The sequence below is a fragment of the Ovis aries genome, chromosome 12, assembly GCF_016772045.2.
Source record: "Ovis aries strain OAR_USU_Benz2616 breed Rambouillet chromosome 12, ARS-UI_Ramb_v3.0, whole genome shotgun sequence".
Lineage (NCBI taxonomy): Eukaryota > Metazoa > Chordata > Mammalia > Artiodactyla > Bovidae > Ovis > Ovis aries.
The window spans coordinates 751,399-768,848 of record NC_056065.1 but is presented as its reverse complement, the minus strand read 5'-3'; the positions used below and the strand labels follow the sequence as shown (position 1 = coordinate 768,848).

The 17,450-nt window shown below is 47.6% G+C and overlaps 1 protein-coding gene across 4 annotated transcripts; it reads left to right on the top strand.

The window, feature by feature from the left end:
- The first annotated feature begins 5,062 nt into the window (after positions 1–5,062).
- CHI3L1 (chitinase 3 like 1) lies at positions 5,063–17,395 on the top strand. Of its 4 annotated transcripts, none has more exons than XM_012186898.5 (10): positions 5,063–5,173; positions 5,395–5,424; positions 6,331–6,532; positions 7,051–7,107; positions 7,878–8,028; positions 9,967–10,088; positions 12,886–13,009; positions 13,573–13,755; positions 14,265–14,381; positions 17,079–17,395. In XM_012186898.5, exons 1-10 carry the CDS (start codon positions 5,125–5,127, stop codon positions 17,142–17,144), a joined length of 1,101 nt encoding a protein of 366 aa, XP_012042288.1. In that variant the 5' UTR covers positions 5,063–5,124; the 3' UTR covers positions 17,145–17,395. The 4 variants fall into 4 exon arrangements, with proteins under 4 accessions (XP_012042288.1, XP_004013590.1, XP_060251969.1 ...); XM_004013541.5 differs by lacking the exon at positions 17,079–17,395 and adding an exon at positions 14,580–15,207; XM_060395986.1 differs by lacking the exon at positions 17,079–17,395 and having other exon boundaries at positions 14,265–15,207.
- The last annotated feature ends 55 nt before the right edge of the window (positions 17,396–17,450 follow it).

Below are 17,450 nucleotides of genomic sequence, written 5' to 3'. Positions count from 1 at the left end.
AGATTTCAAAAGAAAAAAAAAAAAACAAACCTGAGTGATCTTAAATATATTATAAGCTGATATATCATTAGCACAATTTAAAAAGAACAATTTTGTAAATTGTAATGACATGTATTGATTTGGCTTGTCTACAGAACAATGATAACACAGGTTAAATAGTATGGAAAGTGCCTTTACTGATTTCCTATACTTTTCATGGCCAAATTCCGTATTTTACAAGTTTGAGGCAATGTAACCAAACTGATATGGCTTATTTACCTTTGGAGAGAATTAATACTTGTGTAGGTTATTTATATAGGCTCAATAAGAATCTATCCCATTTTTCCTACCAGAATGTAATTGAGTATTGACTATGCCAAAAATTCCACTTAATTAGGTGTGATAAGCCCTTTTTGAAGGAACAAAGATTACATTTTTCATGTAAGGATGATATCTATGAAGTCTTCTCAGGAAAACTTTTCTGGGACAGCTTTATGATTTGTGAAATTCCAAAACTTCATTTATTGGCAGACATATTAACAGACATGGGAATTTAAGAGAAAATAGTGCTAATAAGGATGGTAAAATTTCTGTGACACATAAAAGTAATTCCCAGCCTAGGAGTTTCACAAGCCTCCAGAAAGAAGTTCTTTATATGGAGATAAATCAAAAACAACAGCTATCCTGACTGGTTTCAGACTCCAAAATAATAAATTCGGACTATTTCTCATAAATATGGACTTTTTGATGAAAACTATTTTCTTCTTGATTTTTACCATGCTAACAAGTGAAGATAAACTGAATATGATGGACACTAAGAAAGCTGTTAATTTCTATGAACATGGTAGCCTTAGTCATCTTTTTTCACTTTTTAAATACTTGTTGCAATTTGTATTCAACAAAGTGTTCTTTCTGAAGTTACTCTTGCAGTTGTTTACTTGTCCAAATGTTTCTGTGTCTGAGTCTTTGACAGCATTTAGTATGTGCTGGCACTAACACCATGCTGGAGCTGAGGATTTGGAAATGAATTTGAGGAAGAGACCTGACTGTGAATAAAGAACTTCCCCTCAAATACTTGGTAGGATGTTAACATTATCTTGATTTGTTCTGGTGCTCCATGCAAAAGGAAAGGATCCTCAAAACAGTTATGCCTGAGCGGCTATCCCTGGGATCCAGAAAGTTGTCCTCTGACATAGTTGTCTGCCCACAGCCTCCTGATCCAGCCTTATCTGTGCCTTCATTGCCCTACTTCATTCTTCAAAGTGAAAGAAAGAAAGTGAAAGTCGTTCAGTAGCATCCTACCCTTTGTGACCCAATGGACTGCAGCCTGCCAGTCTCCTCTGTCCCTGGAATTCTCTGGGCAAGAATGCTGGAATTGCTGTGTTAGCCACTCCCTTCTCCGTGGGATCTTTCTGTCCCAGGGATCAAACCCAGTTCTCATCCATTGCAGGCAGATTTTTTACTGTCCGGGCCACCATGGTGCCTCTCTTACCCTACTTCGTGCTTCAACCTCTTAAATCCATCCATGTCCTGGAACATGGCAGCCTCTTCCCATCATGGGCTTTTTCTGTTTCTCCTGCCTCATATGTTTTTGCCAGGTTAGCACCTGTTCTTCCCCTTTCAACTGAAACAACATTTCCCAAGGAACACTTCCCTGACCACCCACAGCATTTATAAACTCTCCTAACCCTCAGAAGTATGTTGTTGAGCTTTTCACAGTTGTAATAAATTACTGCTTTATATGAGCCGCTGTTTAATGTCCATATTCTTTGCAGACCAAGTGCTTCATGAGGACAGGCGCTGACTCTCTGATTTCACTCGGTTTTCTGCCTCCCCCGCCTCCCGCAGTGCAGGGCAACTGTAAGCGCTCAATTAGCATTGGTTGCATGAGTAAATGAATGAAAAGAGCAGATGATTAGAAGGATTGGATCAGGGAAAAATGGTCAGGGTGCTTTCTTTGGGTTTTCATTGTGCCTCCAGAGTTGGTTATTCACAAGGTGACATAACTATTGAAAAAGATGACATGTCTAGCACCTCAGGTTCCAAATTCAAAGCAGAAGACTTTGGAGTTGTGTACCATCCTGAGATCATTTTTTCATTTATTCAGTCACTTAATAAATACTTAATAAATACTTTACTAAGCATGTGTCAGGCACTAGGGATGAACACAAATGTGAGTAGAACAGGACCCTGTCTTTGCCTTTACTGAGGGAGGCAGACATTAATGACATCCTCACTCAGACACAAGATGTAAAATTATAACAGAGTCATGTGCTAGGAAGAGAGGTACAAAGTACTCTGACAGCCCCAATAGGGATCTTCCCTCACAGGGGAGTCTGCCTTTTCTGAAGGTGCTTGCTGAGCTGCAGTCTGAAGGATGAGTAAGTGTGTTAAGTTGAGAATATGCAGATTATGACCTGCGGCTCGAGGAGGCAGGAGCCGTGCACCCAGGATGGGCAGGAGGCTCCTTCACTATCAGCTTCGGCTTTGGGGAAATGAAAACCCTGGGGCTGTTTTGATTGAAGGCACAGTTTCAATACACAAAGGAAGTGAAGTGGCAGGATTACTTAGACTCCAGAAACAGGGAGGCGTGCAATGAGCTGGGGGTGGGAGCAGTGCTCTGTCCTAGCTCACAAGCCTGCAGGAGACAGAGAGCAAGGACTTTTACTTACAAGGTGGTTGAGGAGCACCACCTCCCTCCTCTGTTTCTGGAGTCTGTAAGTAATCCTGCCACTTCACTTCCTTTGTGTATTGAAACTGTGCCTTCAATCAAAACAGCCCCAGGGTTTTCATTTCCCCAAAGTCAAAGCTGATAGTGAAGGAGCCTCCTGCCCACCCTGGGTGCACGGCTCCTGCCTCCTCGGGCCGCAGGTCATAATCTGCATATTCTCAACTTAACACACTTATTCATCCTTTACTTTTCGAGGGATCAACTTTAAAATTTTATTATAAAAGGTGCCCGGGGAAATGCAAAGCTGGACCTTGTGGCTGGAATCCTAAACTCAGGTTCTTATCTAAATTGCCAGATTCTGGGTGTAAGTAGAGTTGTCATACTGTAAAATGCTTAACTCAAAATAGCTGCCTCATCACAAGAAATGATGCAGACATGAAGTTCATGCTGCTTGTTGTGACATGAAAAGGCCTTTGTCTCTGCCCTAAGGTTCTGTGTCTTCTGTCGGAATCCATGAGACTGTGGCTGTGTATCTCGTTAGCTTGCAAGTAGTATAAAATCTCAGGCCCTTCATAGTTATTGACATGCAAGTAGATGGCATATACGAAAGCCGTGTGGTGGAAGAGAGCAGAGCAAATATAAGAAAGTTCAAGAAAGAAGGCATTGGGACTTCCCTGGAGGTCCAGCAGTGAAAGCTCTGTGCTTCCACTGGTTTCGAACCCTGGTGGGGGAACTAAGAGCCTACATGCCACGTGGCGTAGACAAAAAGTAAAAAAAGAAAGATGGAATGAATGGCTGGGTTACAGGGGGTGGAGGGGGCAGGGCATGAGATGAGGTTGGGAGGTGCCCGGCGACCCTCGGCCAGTCCTGCTGGGGCAGCCCCAGGGAATGTCTTGGCCACTTCCGGCCACTTTCATGCACGACAGTGTGGAACTAATGAACTGGGTTTAGGGGAGCGCATGGGCCAATCTAAGCCTATGATATAATTTTTAACAAAGGAGGAGAGTGAAAGTAGATGTTTTCTTAACATCCTGCACCCTGTTATGAAAATTTTCACATACCTACCACTGTAATATTTCCATTAGACATTAGAAGAAGTCTATTTCCCAGTGCCCCAAACCAAGAAAGGTTATTATGAACTATCATTTCTGTCAATTATCTAGGGTACAAAAGAAGGCTATTTGCCTAAAAAGGGTGAAGCAATGACCCTTTAGTTTTCATGAGTATGACTCTGGACAAACTGCTCTCTGACTGTTCCTTTCAGTGAAGAGTTGTGTCAGTTTTACAGGGAGAGGAAGGAAGAGATGTGCACAGAGGGACAGACCTCACCAAGAGAGGGCTGTGGAAGCAGTGTGGCTGACATCGGATTAGCACCTAATGTTAGTGTAAAAGTAAAGGTATCTATTGAGAAGCCCTCTGACCTATTCCAGCAACTGGAGTTCTGAATTTTTCACTCCCTGCCTATTAGTTCGTTTACAGCCTACGAAGAATGGAGTTGTCCAGGATCTTTGGCTCAAAATGTATCCACAAATAGGACAAATCATGCAGAGCCTTGTTAAGTTTTGTTCTTATCTGAAGAGTGACAAAAAAAAAAAAAAAAATTTATCACCGAAGGATCTAGAAAGGGGTGGTATCATTGGGCTTCAAAAGAGAGGAGCTGAGGGAATGGAGGTTATTGATCTTCTGAGATGATCTGCTCCTGGGGGAAACTGAGTTGTCTGCATTTTTACCTCTTGGTACTTCACCAAAGCCTCAGACTTGCCAAATTCTTTCTCATTCATTGTAACTGGCATTCCAAAAGGAGGGAAAGCAGCAGCAGGTCTCAGAGTGCCACCCAGCAACTTCTCACTCCTCTCTAGCTTTCCTTGTTAAACAATCAGCATGTCAGTCGCTGAGAGGCTCTGTGGCCCTCACCTTGACCTTCAGGCTGCTATGGGAAACAGGCTTAGAGAGGAGGAGAGAGGGTCAGGCAGGGTGATGCCGGGGTCAGGGAGAGAAGAAATAACAGCCTTGTTTGGAGGTGCTGCGCGTTGCAGAATTCAATTGTGCCCAGTTTCAGCCTGGCCGAGGGCCTGGACAGAGGGCTGGAGAGGCAAAGGTAGGGCTTGCCAGAAAAGCAGGGGAACTGCCGGCTTTTGGAGAAAAGTGAGCGGGAGGCTGAGTCACTGGCCCCAGGAGCCCCCAGATCATCCCTCTAATGGCTGTTCTACCGGCAGATGCCTCAGGGAGACCTGGCCCAAGTTTTCAAGACTTTCCAGGGTTTCCCAATCCACCTCTGGTGGCCCACAGTGCTCCTCCCCCGCCACTTCGGTCTGCCAGTTCCTTCACTGACACACAGCTCGGTTTCCTGTAAAGGGAGGATTGCAGTGCAGGGGAGTGGAGAAGGGTACATATAAGAGGAAGCTGGAGGCCCAGGAAGCGGCCTGCTAAGGCAGCTGGGGAGCAGGAACCTGAACCGGAGGAAGAGGCCGCGCATGCCCTCCTCTGCCGCAGCCAGGATGGGGTTGAGGGCGGCTCGGACAGGTCTCTGGGTTGGCCGCAGAGCTGCTGCTTGCAGAGGCTGGCCTCCTACCTGCTATGGGGAGAGGCAGTGGGCGGGAGAAGGGGCAGTGCAGAGCCAGGGGAGAGAGAGGAGGTGCCTGATGTGAGGAGGCCCTGGATTCCCTGGAGGTGGGGCGGGTGCAGGGAGCAGGAGGGAGGGCCAGAGGTGCTTGCAGAGGGTCTCATCCTGGATTTCCCTTCAGGTTTTGTGGTCCTGGTGCTGCTCCAGAGCTGTAAGTAACCTTCTTTTAAGTCATGGAAGGTGGGGGTGTGGTGAGGGTTATATGGAAGAGAACTTGGCACTTTTTCCCAGTTTCTTCTGTGAGTCAAATGGCTCAGAAACATTAGCATTTGTTAAACCAAGGTGATGAGTATATAGATGTTTATTATACTATGCTCTACTTTTCTGTATATTTAAAATTTTTCAAAATTAAAAACTTTCAAAGGCTCAGGTTCAGTGAAGCCTTCAACCAATAGCCTAGTGGGAACCACTAGCAGGAGCCCAGGAACAGTGTGCATGAGTGATGCCCACTCCAATCAAGAGGGCAGAAGAGGCCTGCTCCGCGGCAGCAGAAATTAGAAAAAGAAGAGAGCGGGGACTTTCCGGTCCACTGGGTTATTGTGTCCCAGCTAGGAGGATGCACTGAGGGGCCCGGAGACTGCCATTCTGGGTGGGATACAAGTCAGGGGTACCTCCCCCATGAAGGCAGAGAAGAGACAGGCCAGAGCCTCTCAGATCAAGGACTCCTGAAAGGCAAAGGTCTTCTAACACTGGCTCTTTGGGGCTAGGCCATTCCTCTCCTTCAAAGCCTCCAGGAAACCTTCCTCACTTGCACCAAGTCCCATCTTATCTTTATCCATCAGGGCCCTCTCACTCCATATAGTGTTCTGCTCTTAGTCTGCAGTATATTTATATACCATGTTTGATCTTTCCTAAGCATTTTCAAAATAGGTTTTATTTTCACCAGACAGAGAACTCCCTTGAGCCAGTTCCTTTCACTGAGAATTTTAACTATGCTTACAATTCTACCTGTCCATCCCACCCCTGCCCCCAAACCCCACTGGTGCTCAGCTCAGGGTTCAGCCAGAGGGTCCCTGGCTCAGCCGTGGCCCGGGGCTCACCCTAGCCTTCTCCTCAGGTGCTGCATACAAGCTAATCTGCTACTACACCAGCTGGTCCCAGTACCGGGAGGGTGATGGGAGCTGCTTCCCAGATGCCATCGACCCCTTCCTGTGCACCCACGTCATCTACAGCTTTGCCAACATAAGCAACAATGAGATCGACACCTGGGAGTGGAATGACGTGACGCTCTATGACACACTGAACACACTCAAGAACAGGTTGGGCCACTGGCTAGCTAGGGCAGGAGAAAGATGGAGGGTGCGGAGGGCTGGTTTCAGGGTAGAGTACCCTGAGCAAGGGGATGGGCAAGGTCCCCGGGACTCACTTCTGGGTGGAGAATTGGAGGGCCTTGGCTCAAATGGGAGGAAGTGATGAGGGCAGAGGTCAGGATATAGAAGAAGCCTGCAGAAAAAGGCATAGCTGGACTCCCCTGGGAGAAGAAACTCTCTCTGTCCCCTGAAGGTACCTCTCCACAGAGAAAATGTTCATGGTTCTATTTTGCCATATCGTGGCTTCCCACTGGAGGGAACAAAAATGGGCAACACGTCTCAGAATAAGTGCCACAGACACCTAGAAAACCTTAGAGTAGGGAATTTCAATGTTGGAAGGGCCTTGGAGGCCTGATTCAGCCTCTACCCGAAGCTAGAAGCCTACTACAGCTTCCTAAACATGGGGCCACCCCGTGTCACAGCAACTTCACTCAACACCAGCCTTCCTGCCTCTCTGTGCCCCACAGGAACCCCAAGCTGAAGACCCTCCTATCTGTTGGAGGATGGAACTTCGGTCCTGAAAGGTAGGATGCATCCCCCAGAGGACGATGGGATAAGAGGAAGTATAGGTTTCTCTACACCCATGGGATGAAGGTCACAGGGACCCCAGAATGGCCAGGCACAGGGATGTGAATGGTTGTCAGGAGTTTGCACCATGTGCAATCATGAAATCAGAGCCCAGAAAGGGGAAGGAGCTTCCCAAGAGACACACAGCAAGACGGCAGCCAATGTTCTGATTTCTTGCCAATGCTCTTTTTTACTACTTCTCAGACATGAACACAAAGAAATTTGAGGGGATACTGTCCTAAGGGTTGGAAGGAGTGAGATGAAATGAATGGGAATTTGGGAGTGGAGACCCTGGGAGGACTTCCTGGAGTGGGTAGAATTGGAGCAGCTTTAAAAAGAGTTAAAGTAATGGCTAGAACAGCTCTCATTTATTGAGTGGTTACTATGTGTCAGGCATCCTGTCCAACCATTATCACATGTAATCCTCATAATAGTACTGTGACATATTATATTTATACCTGTTTTACAGATGAGGAAACTGAGGCTTAGGTTATAATCTGCTCAAAATGGCTTGGCTACTAGGTGACAGAGCCAGCGATATCTGATTATAATGCATATGTTCTTTCTATTAATAAGATGATTAGAAGTGGGTCCTGTCCCACCCATGCTCTCCTATAGCTGTGTGAGTTCAGGCTCCCAGCTGCACATGCCCCAGAGACCACTCCAAAGGGCCAAGGCACCCAGCATTTTGGTGCTGAGTACTCTACTGTGGTGATTTTGGTTCTAGATTTTCCAAAATAGCTTCCAAGACCCAGAGTCGCAGGACTTTCATCAAGTCAGTGCCACCATTTCTGCGGACCCATGGCTTTGATGGACTGGACCTAGCATGGCTGTACCCCGGGCGGAGAGACAAGCGGCATCTCACCGCTCTGGTCAAGGTGCTGGTCGGGCCGGGGAAAGGGGCATGGAGGTGGGGAGCACCAAGGAGTGGGGAGGGCGGAAGCTATCTTTGGGCACGTTCTCCTGAGGCAGGAAAGGGGAGACTGAAGCCTCCTTGCTGCAGAGTCCTGAGATCTGGGCCAAAGGTGAGACATACAGGTCTGTGTCCTGAGGTCTGACACAGCAGGGAAGACATCCTCTGAACAGTGGGAGGTGGGCTGGGGTTCTAAGAGGCAGCGCTCGCTAACCAGAGCACCTACTCCTCACTGCCACTTAGTCGAGCATCATTGTCCTCTATTCATTCTCAAACTGACACCGCACACTCCCAAGCATGCACTAAATCAGGATACTCAACTCCATCTGGGGGCAGCGCAAGCATCTTTAGTTACCCTAGGGGCAGAGCAATCAAACAAATTGTTCACAGTATCAGCAACGTTCGCTGGATCATAGGGAAAGCAAGGGAATTCCAGAAAAACATCTACTTCTTTTTCATTGACTACAATAAAGCCTTTCACTGTGTGAATCATAACAAACTGCAGAAAATTCTTAAAGTGATGGGAATACCAGACCATCTTACCTGTCTCTTGAGAAACTATGTGGGTGAATAAGCAACAGTTAGCATCTGAACAACTGACTGGTACAAAATTGAGAATGGACTATGACAAGGCTGTATATTGTCACCCTGTTTATTTCACTTATATGCAGAGCACATCATCCAAAATGCTGGGCTGGGTGAATTAAAAACTGGAATCAAGATTGCCGGGAGAAATATCAACAACCTCAGATGTGCAGATGATACCTCTCTAATGGCAGTAAGCAAAGAGGAACCAAAGAGCCTCTCGATGAGGGTGAAAGAAGAGAGTGAGAAAGCTGGCTTAAAACTCAATATTCAAAAACCCAAGATCATGGCATCCAGTCCCACCACTTCATGGCAAACAAAAAGTGAAAAGGTGGAAGCAGTGACAGATTTCCTCTTCCTGAGCTCTAAAAGCACCGTGGATGGTGACTGCAGCCTTGAAATTAGAAGGTGGTTGCTTCTTGGATGGAAAGCTATGACAAACCTAGACAGTGTATTAAAAAGCAAAGACATCACTTTGCCGAAAAAGGTCCATATAATTAAACCTATGGTCTTTCCAGTAGTCATGTACAAATGTGAGAGTTGGACCAGAAAGAGGGCAGAGCACTGAAGAATTGATGCTTTAAACTGTGGTGCTGGAGAAGACTCTTGAGAGTCCCTTGGACTGCAAGGAGATCCAACCAGCCAATCCTAAAGGAAATTGATCCTAAACATTCATTAGAAGTACCGACACTGAAGCTGAAGCTCCAATACTTTGGCCACCTGATGTGAAGAGCCGACTCATTGGAAAAGACCCTATGCTGGGAGAGATTGAAGACAGAAGGAGAAGCGGGTGACAGAGGATGAGATGGATGGATGGCATCACTGACTCAATGGACATGGACGTGTGCAAACTCCAAGAGATGGTGAGAGATGGAGAAGCCTGGCGTGCGGCAGTCCATGGGGTCGCAAACAATCAGACACAACCTGGTGACTGAACAGAGTAGAACAGATTGAACAACAATCAACGTGAATCACTGTAACTTTGTCTTCTCATTTACTACCTTGAACAAAGCACAGACCAACAGGCAAATGTCTTCCAGCTCTATCTGTGGGCTAAGTGGGATCACTCTTTATTCTCATGGTCCCTGCAGGATAAAGAAAAATTGAATATTGATGAGTATACATGGGGTGTAGGGATGAGATCAGCCCAAACTGTTTTTAGGAAAAGGATGGGTGAGCCTGCAGATGGGACCAGTTTATCATTCCCACTAAGCTCCAGTCTGGTTGGAGATTACAGCAGACAGGGAAGGCCAATGACATGCTCAAAGATCTTTCTCCACAAGGCTTGCTGTCACTCACCTGCCTCTCTCCCCACCAGGAAATGAAGGCTGAGTTTATAAGGGAAGCCCAAGCAGGCACAGAGCAGCTCCTGCTCAGCGCAGCAGTGTCCGCAGGGAAGATTGCTATTGACAGAGGCTATGACATTGCCCAGATATCCCGGTAAGTCTCCTGACCTACTCTGCCTTTGCAGTCTATGTACAATCAGAAGACTGGGCTTTTGGTCCCAATTTCTCCAGAGATGCGTGACTTTGAGCAAGTCACATCACTTCTCTGTGCCTTAGCCTTCCTATCTGTCAAAAGGGGTATAATAATCCCTATCTTTTCTTTTCACTTGGGAGATTGTGCTGATCAGTTGAGAAAATTGTTATGAATGTATGCTGGCGGGAAAAGAAGTAGAGAAAGTTATACAAATGAGCCAGTCACTAGTCTCTAGAAGGGCAAAGCAGCAGTTAATAATACCTTTCATTTCTAGGCCCTGGAGAGTCCTCAAGGGACTCTGTCTTGCAGAGACTCCCCTTTCTTATCCATCCGTCCCTTCTCCTCGCCTTGCCTCCTATGCATGTGGCGATGAGCAGTCTCCAGCCAAGCAGCTTGGCTTCTTGGTGGAACAAGACATGGATCTTAGGAAACCGAAGAGTAAGAAACAAAGACTCTTCACTCTGACTAGAATCTTCTTTAGGGTCTCAGGCACATGTAGATTCATTGCTTTAATTGCTATAATTGCTTTAATTGATCACTTCAGTTCAGTCACTCAGTCGTGTCTGACTTTTTGCAACCCCATTGACCACAGCATGCCAGGCTTCCCTGTCCATTACCAAACTCAGGTCCATCAAGTCGGTAATGCCATACAACCATCTTATCTTCTGTCATCCCCTTCTCCTCCTGCCTTCAATTATTTCCAGTATCAGGGTCTTTTCAATTGAGTCAGTTCTTCCTATCAGGTGGCCCAAGTATTGGAGCTTCAGCTTCAGCGTCAGCATCAGTACTTCAGTGAATATTCAGGACTGATTTCCTTTAGGGTGGACTGATTGGAAATCCTTGCAGTCCAAGGAACTCTCAAGAGTCTTCTCCAACACCACAGTTCAAAAGCATCAATTCTTCGGTGTTCAGTTTTCTTCACAGTCCAACTCTCACATCCATACATGACTACTGGAAAAAAAATATAGCTTTGACTAGATGGACCTTTGTTGGCAAAGTAATGTCTCTGCTTTTTAATTTAATCAATCTAGGATTGATGATAGCTTTTCTCCCAAGGAGCAAGCATCTTTTAATTTCATGACTGCAGTCACCATCTGCAGTGATTTTGTAGCCCAAAATATAAAGTCTCTCACTGTTTCCATTGTTTCCCCATTTATTTGCCATGAAGTGATGAGACTGGATGCCACGATCTTAGTTTTTTGAATTTTGAGTTTTAAGCCAGCTTTTTCACTCTCCTCTTTCACTTTCATCAAGAAGCTCTTTATTTTCTTCTTCTGGGGTGGTGTCATCTGCATATCTGAGGTTGTTGATATTTCTTCCAGCAATCTTGATTCCAGCTTGTGCTTCATCCAACCCCACATTTCACATGATGTACTCTGCATATAAGTTAAATAAGCAGGGTGACAATATAGAACCTGACATACTCCTTTCCCTATTTGGAACCAGTCTGGTATTTCATGTCTGGTTCTATTGCTTCTTGAGCTGCATATAGATTTCTCAGGAATCAGGTAAGGTGGGCTGGTATTCCCACCTCTTTAAGAATTTCCCACAGTTTGCTGTGATCCACACAGCCAAAGGTTTTGGCATAGTCAGTAAAGCAGAAGTAGATGTGTTTCTGGAACTCTCTTGCTTTTTCGATGATCCAACAGATGTTGGCAATTTGATCTCTGGTTCCTCTGCCTTGTCTAAATCCAGCTTGAACATCTGGAAGCTCACAGTTCATATAATGTTGAACCCTGGCTTGGAGAATTTTGAGCATTACTTTACTAGCATGTGGAATGAGTGCAACTGTGCTGTAGTTTGAATATTCTTTGGCATTGCCTTTCTTTGGGATTGGAATGAAAACTGACCTTTTCCAGGCCTGTGGCCACTGCTGAGTTTTCCAAATTTGCTGGCATAATGAATGCAGCAATTTCACAGCATCATCTTTTAGGATTTGAAATAGCTCAATTGGAATTCCATCACTTTGTTCATAGTGATGCTTCCTAAGGCTCACTTGACTTTGCACTCCAGGATGTCTGGCTCTAGGTGATTGATCACACCATTGTGATTATCTGAGTCATGAAGATCTCTTTTGTATAGTTATTCTGTGTATTCTTGCCACCTCTTCTTAATATCTTCAGCTTCTATTAGGTCCATACCATTTCTGCCCTTTATTGTGCCCATCTTTGCATGAAATATTCCCCTGGTATCTCTAATTTTCTTGAAGAGATATTTAGTCCTTCTCATTCTATTGTTTTCCTCTATTTCTTTGCCTTGATCATTGACAGTGGTCAAGTGATCATTGATCACTTAGAGGGTGGGAATGAGGTGGCTCTCAATCATTTGCCCCAAACACCTAAAGCTCATATTCATGCAATCCATCTGGAGACCCCTAATCTGTGTGTATAGAAAGCTTACTCCCTATTACAAGGAATCATAGTTTCAGGCCATCCTTTGGTCCTGCTCTTTCCCCACAAGGCTAGTTACTGATGATATTAATCTGCTTTCTCAAAGATGAATGTGGTTGGAGAGTAGGGATTGAGATGTGCTGGAGGGCAGCTCCTGGTTGTGTCCTGCGAGCAGATAGGAAGAGCCCTGTTCTTGCTTTGAATGCTCCTGTGGGGCCCTGAGTGAGAGCCTGTATCCAGCAGCCTATTTCTGGTCACTGGGTTCTACCAGATTTTAGATTAATGACTGCCTGTTTTTCTTGCTCACATTCTGTTGGGGTGGTGTGCTTTTAAACTTTTCTCCTTGCCCTACATCCGCTCTTCTATAGACACTTGGACTTCATCAGCCTTTTGACCTATGACTTTCATGGAGCCTGGCGCCAGACAGTAGGACATCATAGCCCCCTGTTTCGAGGCCAGGAAGATGCAAGTTCTGACAGATTCAGTAATGCTGTGAGTGTCCCGAAGGAGGGAAGGCTGAGAGGGGGCCACAAAGACCTGCCACCTGCTGGAGCTCACACACCAACCTCTCCATTCCTTGGTAATCCTGTAAGGGAGGGGTTAGGGGCCCATTTCACAGATGAGGAATCTGAGGCACGAAGTTCATTCATTCTCCATAGCTCTGGGAACTGAGGAGGTGATACTTAAATAAAGAATCAGGATATCTCCTGACAGGCCTATAGGGTGGAGGCACAGGGCAGATGGGAGAGAGCAAACGAGGGCTGGGGGCCGAGAAGCCACGCGTCTAGTCTAGCCCTGCCACTTGCTTGCTGTGAAATGTGAGCCGGTCACCTGGTTTCTGCAACTACGAAACAGCATCTCTTCCTACACCTAAGAGGATTCCTTTGGGATGGAAACTGTACAGTGCTTTTTAGACTGACATTATAAGTTCCCAGAAGGAAGGGAATTCCAGATGCATCTAGACCTGGAACTCCTTTCAAGGCAGCAGTGGGAACTGCACAACCTTCTCCCTCCGAGACTAACTGCTCAAACTGTCCTGCCCTGCCCACACCCAGGACTACGCGGTGAGCTACATGCTGAGGCTGGGGGCTCCAGCCAACAAGCTGGTGATGGGCATCCCCACTTTCGGGAGGAGCTTCACTCTGGCCTCTTCCAAGACAGATGTGGGAGCCCCCATCTCAGGGCCAGGAATACCAGGCCGGTTCACCAAGGAGAAAGGGATTCTTGCCTATTATGAGGTATGAGCTAGGGAGAAGGTAAGATTTCCCACAGCATCAGCAGCCCTGGGGAAGGTGACCCTCCAAATCACCCCCACTTTACTCCTTTGAAAATTAAAATAAATAAATAAATAAATTCCAGCAGACCTAGCACTGTAGAGAGGAGGGAGGAGGAGGGCAGGCACATCACATCTTCATCCCCTCTGGCCACCAAATTGAGGCTTTCCTTTTAGCCCAGGATAAAGCAACGGCCAAGAGGTAAGTTCTTTTGTTTTGACCCAACCTCTGCTGCTCTGAGTTGCCTTGGCCAATCCTCAGTGTCAGTGCAGAACAGCCACAGAACCCCGGGATATTTGCATCTATTTTAAATAAAGTTGCCTGAAATCTGCAGGTTCTAGGGGCAGGTGCAAGCTGCAGGATGAAGCAAGGGGCTGCAATAGATTTGGGGGGTGGGGTAACATCCCCACAGAGACCGGCAACGTCTCAGCACAGCTCTCCAGCCACCACTGCCCTGTTCTCTCTCTGCTCAGATCTGTGATTTCCTCCACGGAGCCACCACCCACAGATTCCGTGACCAGCAGGTCCCCTATGCCACCAAGGGCAACCAGTGGGTGGCATATGACGATCAGGAGAGCGTCAAAAACAAGGTATGTTCACAAGGCCACACCCACCAGATAAAAAGCCAGAGGGACGCCCCCTGCACTGAGGGTGGGGCTTGGCTACAGGGGTGTTTCGGGTCCCAGCGTCTGCTTTTCTCTCCTCTGCGGAGGAGTCTAGATAGCATGCCCCCGTGTGCACCCTGGCACAGGGAACCCAGCCACGCCCGCCTTGGGTCTCCCCACCAGGCGCGGTACCTGAAGAACAGGCAGCTGGCTGGCGCCATGGTGTGGGCCCTGGACTTGGATGACTTCCGGGGCACCTTCTGTGGGCAGAACCTGACCTTTCCTCTCACGAGTGCCGTCAAGGATGTGCTTGCTGAGGGGTAGCCTTCTGCCCTTGGGCTCACAGTGGGGCAGAGATGCCGCTCACACTTGGCTCTGACTGACCAGAAGCCTGATCTCCTGCCCTGCCGGGGCCCCGCTGAGCCTCAGCCTCCCTTCTTTGGGCCCATGTGAGGGCCACGGCTCCGCAGTCTGAGCTCAGCTCTGGTTCAGGGGCAGGCCAGGGTGGGGCTGCGGGGCCAGCACAGCGCACGGTGCAGGGTCAGCGCGTACCTGCTGACGAACGAGAATGCTCAGCAGCGCCAAGCCCGACACCAGGAGATTTCTTCCCCTTGCTTACTCCTGGGGCCTGATGCCCAAGGACGCCATTTTGGCAAGCTCTGCGGCCACGCAGCCTTACAAGAAGCAGCAACCACACTAATTACACCGTCTGCAAAGCCTAGCTTGAAACCTTTTCCCGGGAACATAACTGTGTCTCCATCCCACTTCCCCTTGCTGGTTCTGCACCTGCTCAATAAAGCACCAAGGCTCACCTGTTGTTGGCGCTTGCTTCAGTATCTGTGGCCCCACTGGGCTCACCTCCCATCTCTCTTCTGGATTCCTTTCTCTCAGACTTGGGAGCCCCTAGGTGCAGAGAGTGAGACCACCCTGTCCTCTGCTGCCTCCAGGGCATCCCCCAAAGCGGCAAGCATCACCAGATTCATCAGTTGTGGACTTAACCCGAGAGTGCTGGAGGCCTTCTAGATCTTAAAGTCATTGTCATCCAGACTTCTCTATACGATTCTTTGTTGAAAGAAGCCTTTTCCAGGGGCTAGCAGACACTAGGAAGGAAACCCTTTAATCCCAGCCCTTCATCTCTTCTCACCCTGGGGAGGGGAAGGAGCCAATATAGGGCCAGGTTAGAGAGAGCCGTGACCCTGGACTCAGGGTTAGAAGGAGACACCAACGTTACCTCACACATTGTCCCACAATCCCAGGTCTAGAGTCTCTGCAGATCTTGAGAGCTGGCCTTCCAAGCTCCCCACTCTCAGTGACCAGTTGCTCATCACCTTAGAAGAGCCCTTTTCATTGCTGGACTGAAATTGGTCAGATGTCATAGGGCTGTAGCCTAGCCCTCTGTCTCTCTCCTCTCAGGACACACTCAGCCCTCAGCCCATGCAGAAATCAAGGCTCCTTGGCCCAGCCTGGGACATGAAGTGGGGGCCAGATAAGACAGTGTGGGTCAGACAGGATGAGCTCAGAAGATCAGCCAGGGTTCTAGCCTTCATGAAGTAGAAATGTTCTTAACAGTTCCTGCACACTCCAAGAGCCTTGTATCCAAAGAGGGTTCATCTGCATGGTCCCAAATCAAAGAGAATTTATTTGTGGATTCCTGGATGTTTGAATTATCTGTGACTTGGCCCAGTGGCTTGTGGCACTAGTTTGAGGTGTGGGGAAAGGAAATACCTATCGGCCTCCCTGAAACCTGAACTAGCTGGAGCAGGACAGAAGCAACTAATCCCAAGGTCACTGCCAAGCTAAAGGCAAAGAGAGTGAGAACTTGGCCAGAGCTTCAAGGTTGCCTGGCATTTCACTGCTGGCCAGTGGGCCCAGCATTCCAAATCTGTGCCTGCGGCCCTCCCACCACATGGGGGTCTTTGAAATCCCAGGAGCTGTGAGTCCTCCAGTGCAGCTAACCCCCTCCCCACCTCCCCCGGCCACCCTTCCCCCATCCTGGGACAGGCTCTGCAGGGCTGACTCAGGGTCCCGCAGAGTTAGTCACATTCACTTATAGCTGCAGAGTCAGAGGCCAGGGATGGGGATTGGGTCTCGAGCACCTGAATCCCGCCCAGCAGGACTCTGACTCACCCAGCAGAGGGCCCGGGCACACAAGCAGGGCAGGATCGAGAGGCTCCTGAGGCCCTCCACTGCCCTTCCCAACAAGGACAGCCACTGTGGGACGTGGCCACACTCCTCAGCCCTGGGGAAGGGGCAGAGTGTGAACGCGACTGATGGCTTGAAATAAATTACACGGGCATTGATTTTAAAATGGTAGCATATATCATACATGCTGAAGAGCACACAAAATGTATTTTTTTTTAAATTTAAAGAATTACTATATAGTGAAAGCCTGTAAAACTACTACCCAGGACAGGAAACAAGACCTCATTCATGCCTCTGAAACTCCATATCTCTGTCCCTCCACCCAGAGGCAAGCATTATCCTAATCTTCTTTGCCTTCTTTTGTGGTCTTATCACCTAAAGATGCCCCTTGAAGAAGAGAGCTGGTGCTGCCCGAGTTTGAATTGAGTATGAATGGGGTCGCATCACTCTCTGTGCCCAGCTTCTTTCGCTCCCTGTTATGTCTGTTTGATCAACCGTGTAGCTGAAGTTTGCTCATTTTATTTCATTTTTGGTTTATAGGTGCACATATACGCCACTTATTTATGCATTCCTCTGCTGAGGCAGAGCTGTGTTCTCCAAGTTTAATGTTATCAACAATGCTGCTGTGAATGTTTACATGCATGTTCCTGGGACTGTAACTGCTGGGTCACATGTTTTCAGTTCGGCTGGATACCATCTCACTTTTTTCAAAGAGAGTGCTCCTATCTACAGTCCCGCCAGCAACAAATCTTAATGTTTTATTGGATGAATGACTGAGTGACTGGGAATCTGGCCATACCTGCCTCATTTTCCCCGTGGCATGCCAATGTCCGTGCCATGTTCTGCTTCGAGGACTCTAGAGGTCTCTGAGTGCTGTCCTCCTCCAAGATCTCTTCCAGATCTGTCTTACGA

Coding starts and splice junctions, on each gene's coding strand:
- CHI3L1 (XM_060395986.1), top strand. CDS start 5,125: ATGCCCTCCTCTGCCGCAGCCAGGATGGGGTTGAGGGCGGCTCGGACA. Junction 6,533..7,050: donor CTGAACACACTCAAGAACAG/GTTGGGCCACTG, acceptor TGTGCCCCACAG/GAACCCCAAGCTGAAGACCC. Junction 8,029..9,966: donor ATCTCACCGCTCTGGTCAAG/GTGCTGGTCGGG, acceptor TCTCCCCACCAG/GAAATGAAGGCTGAGTTTAT.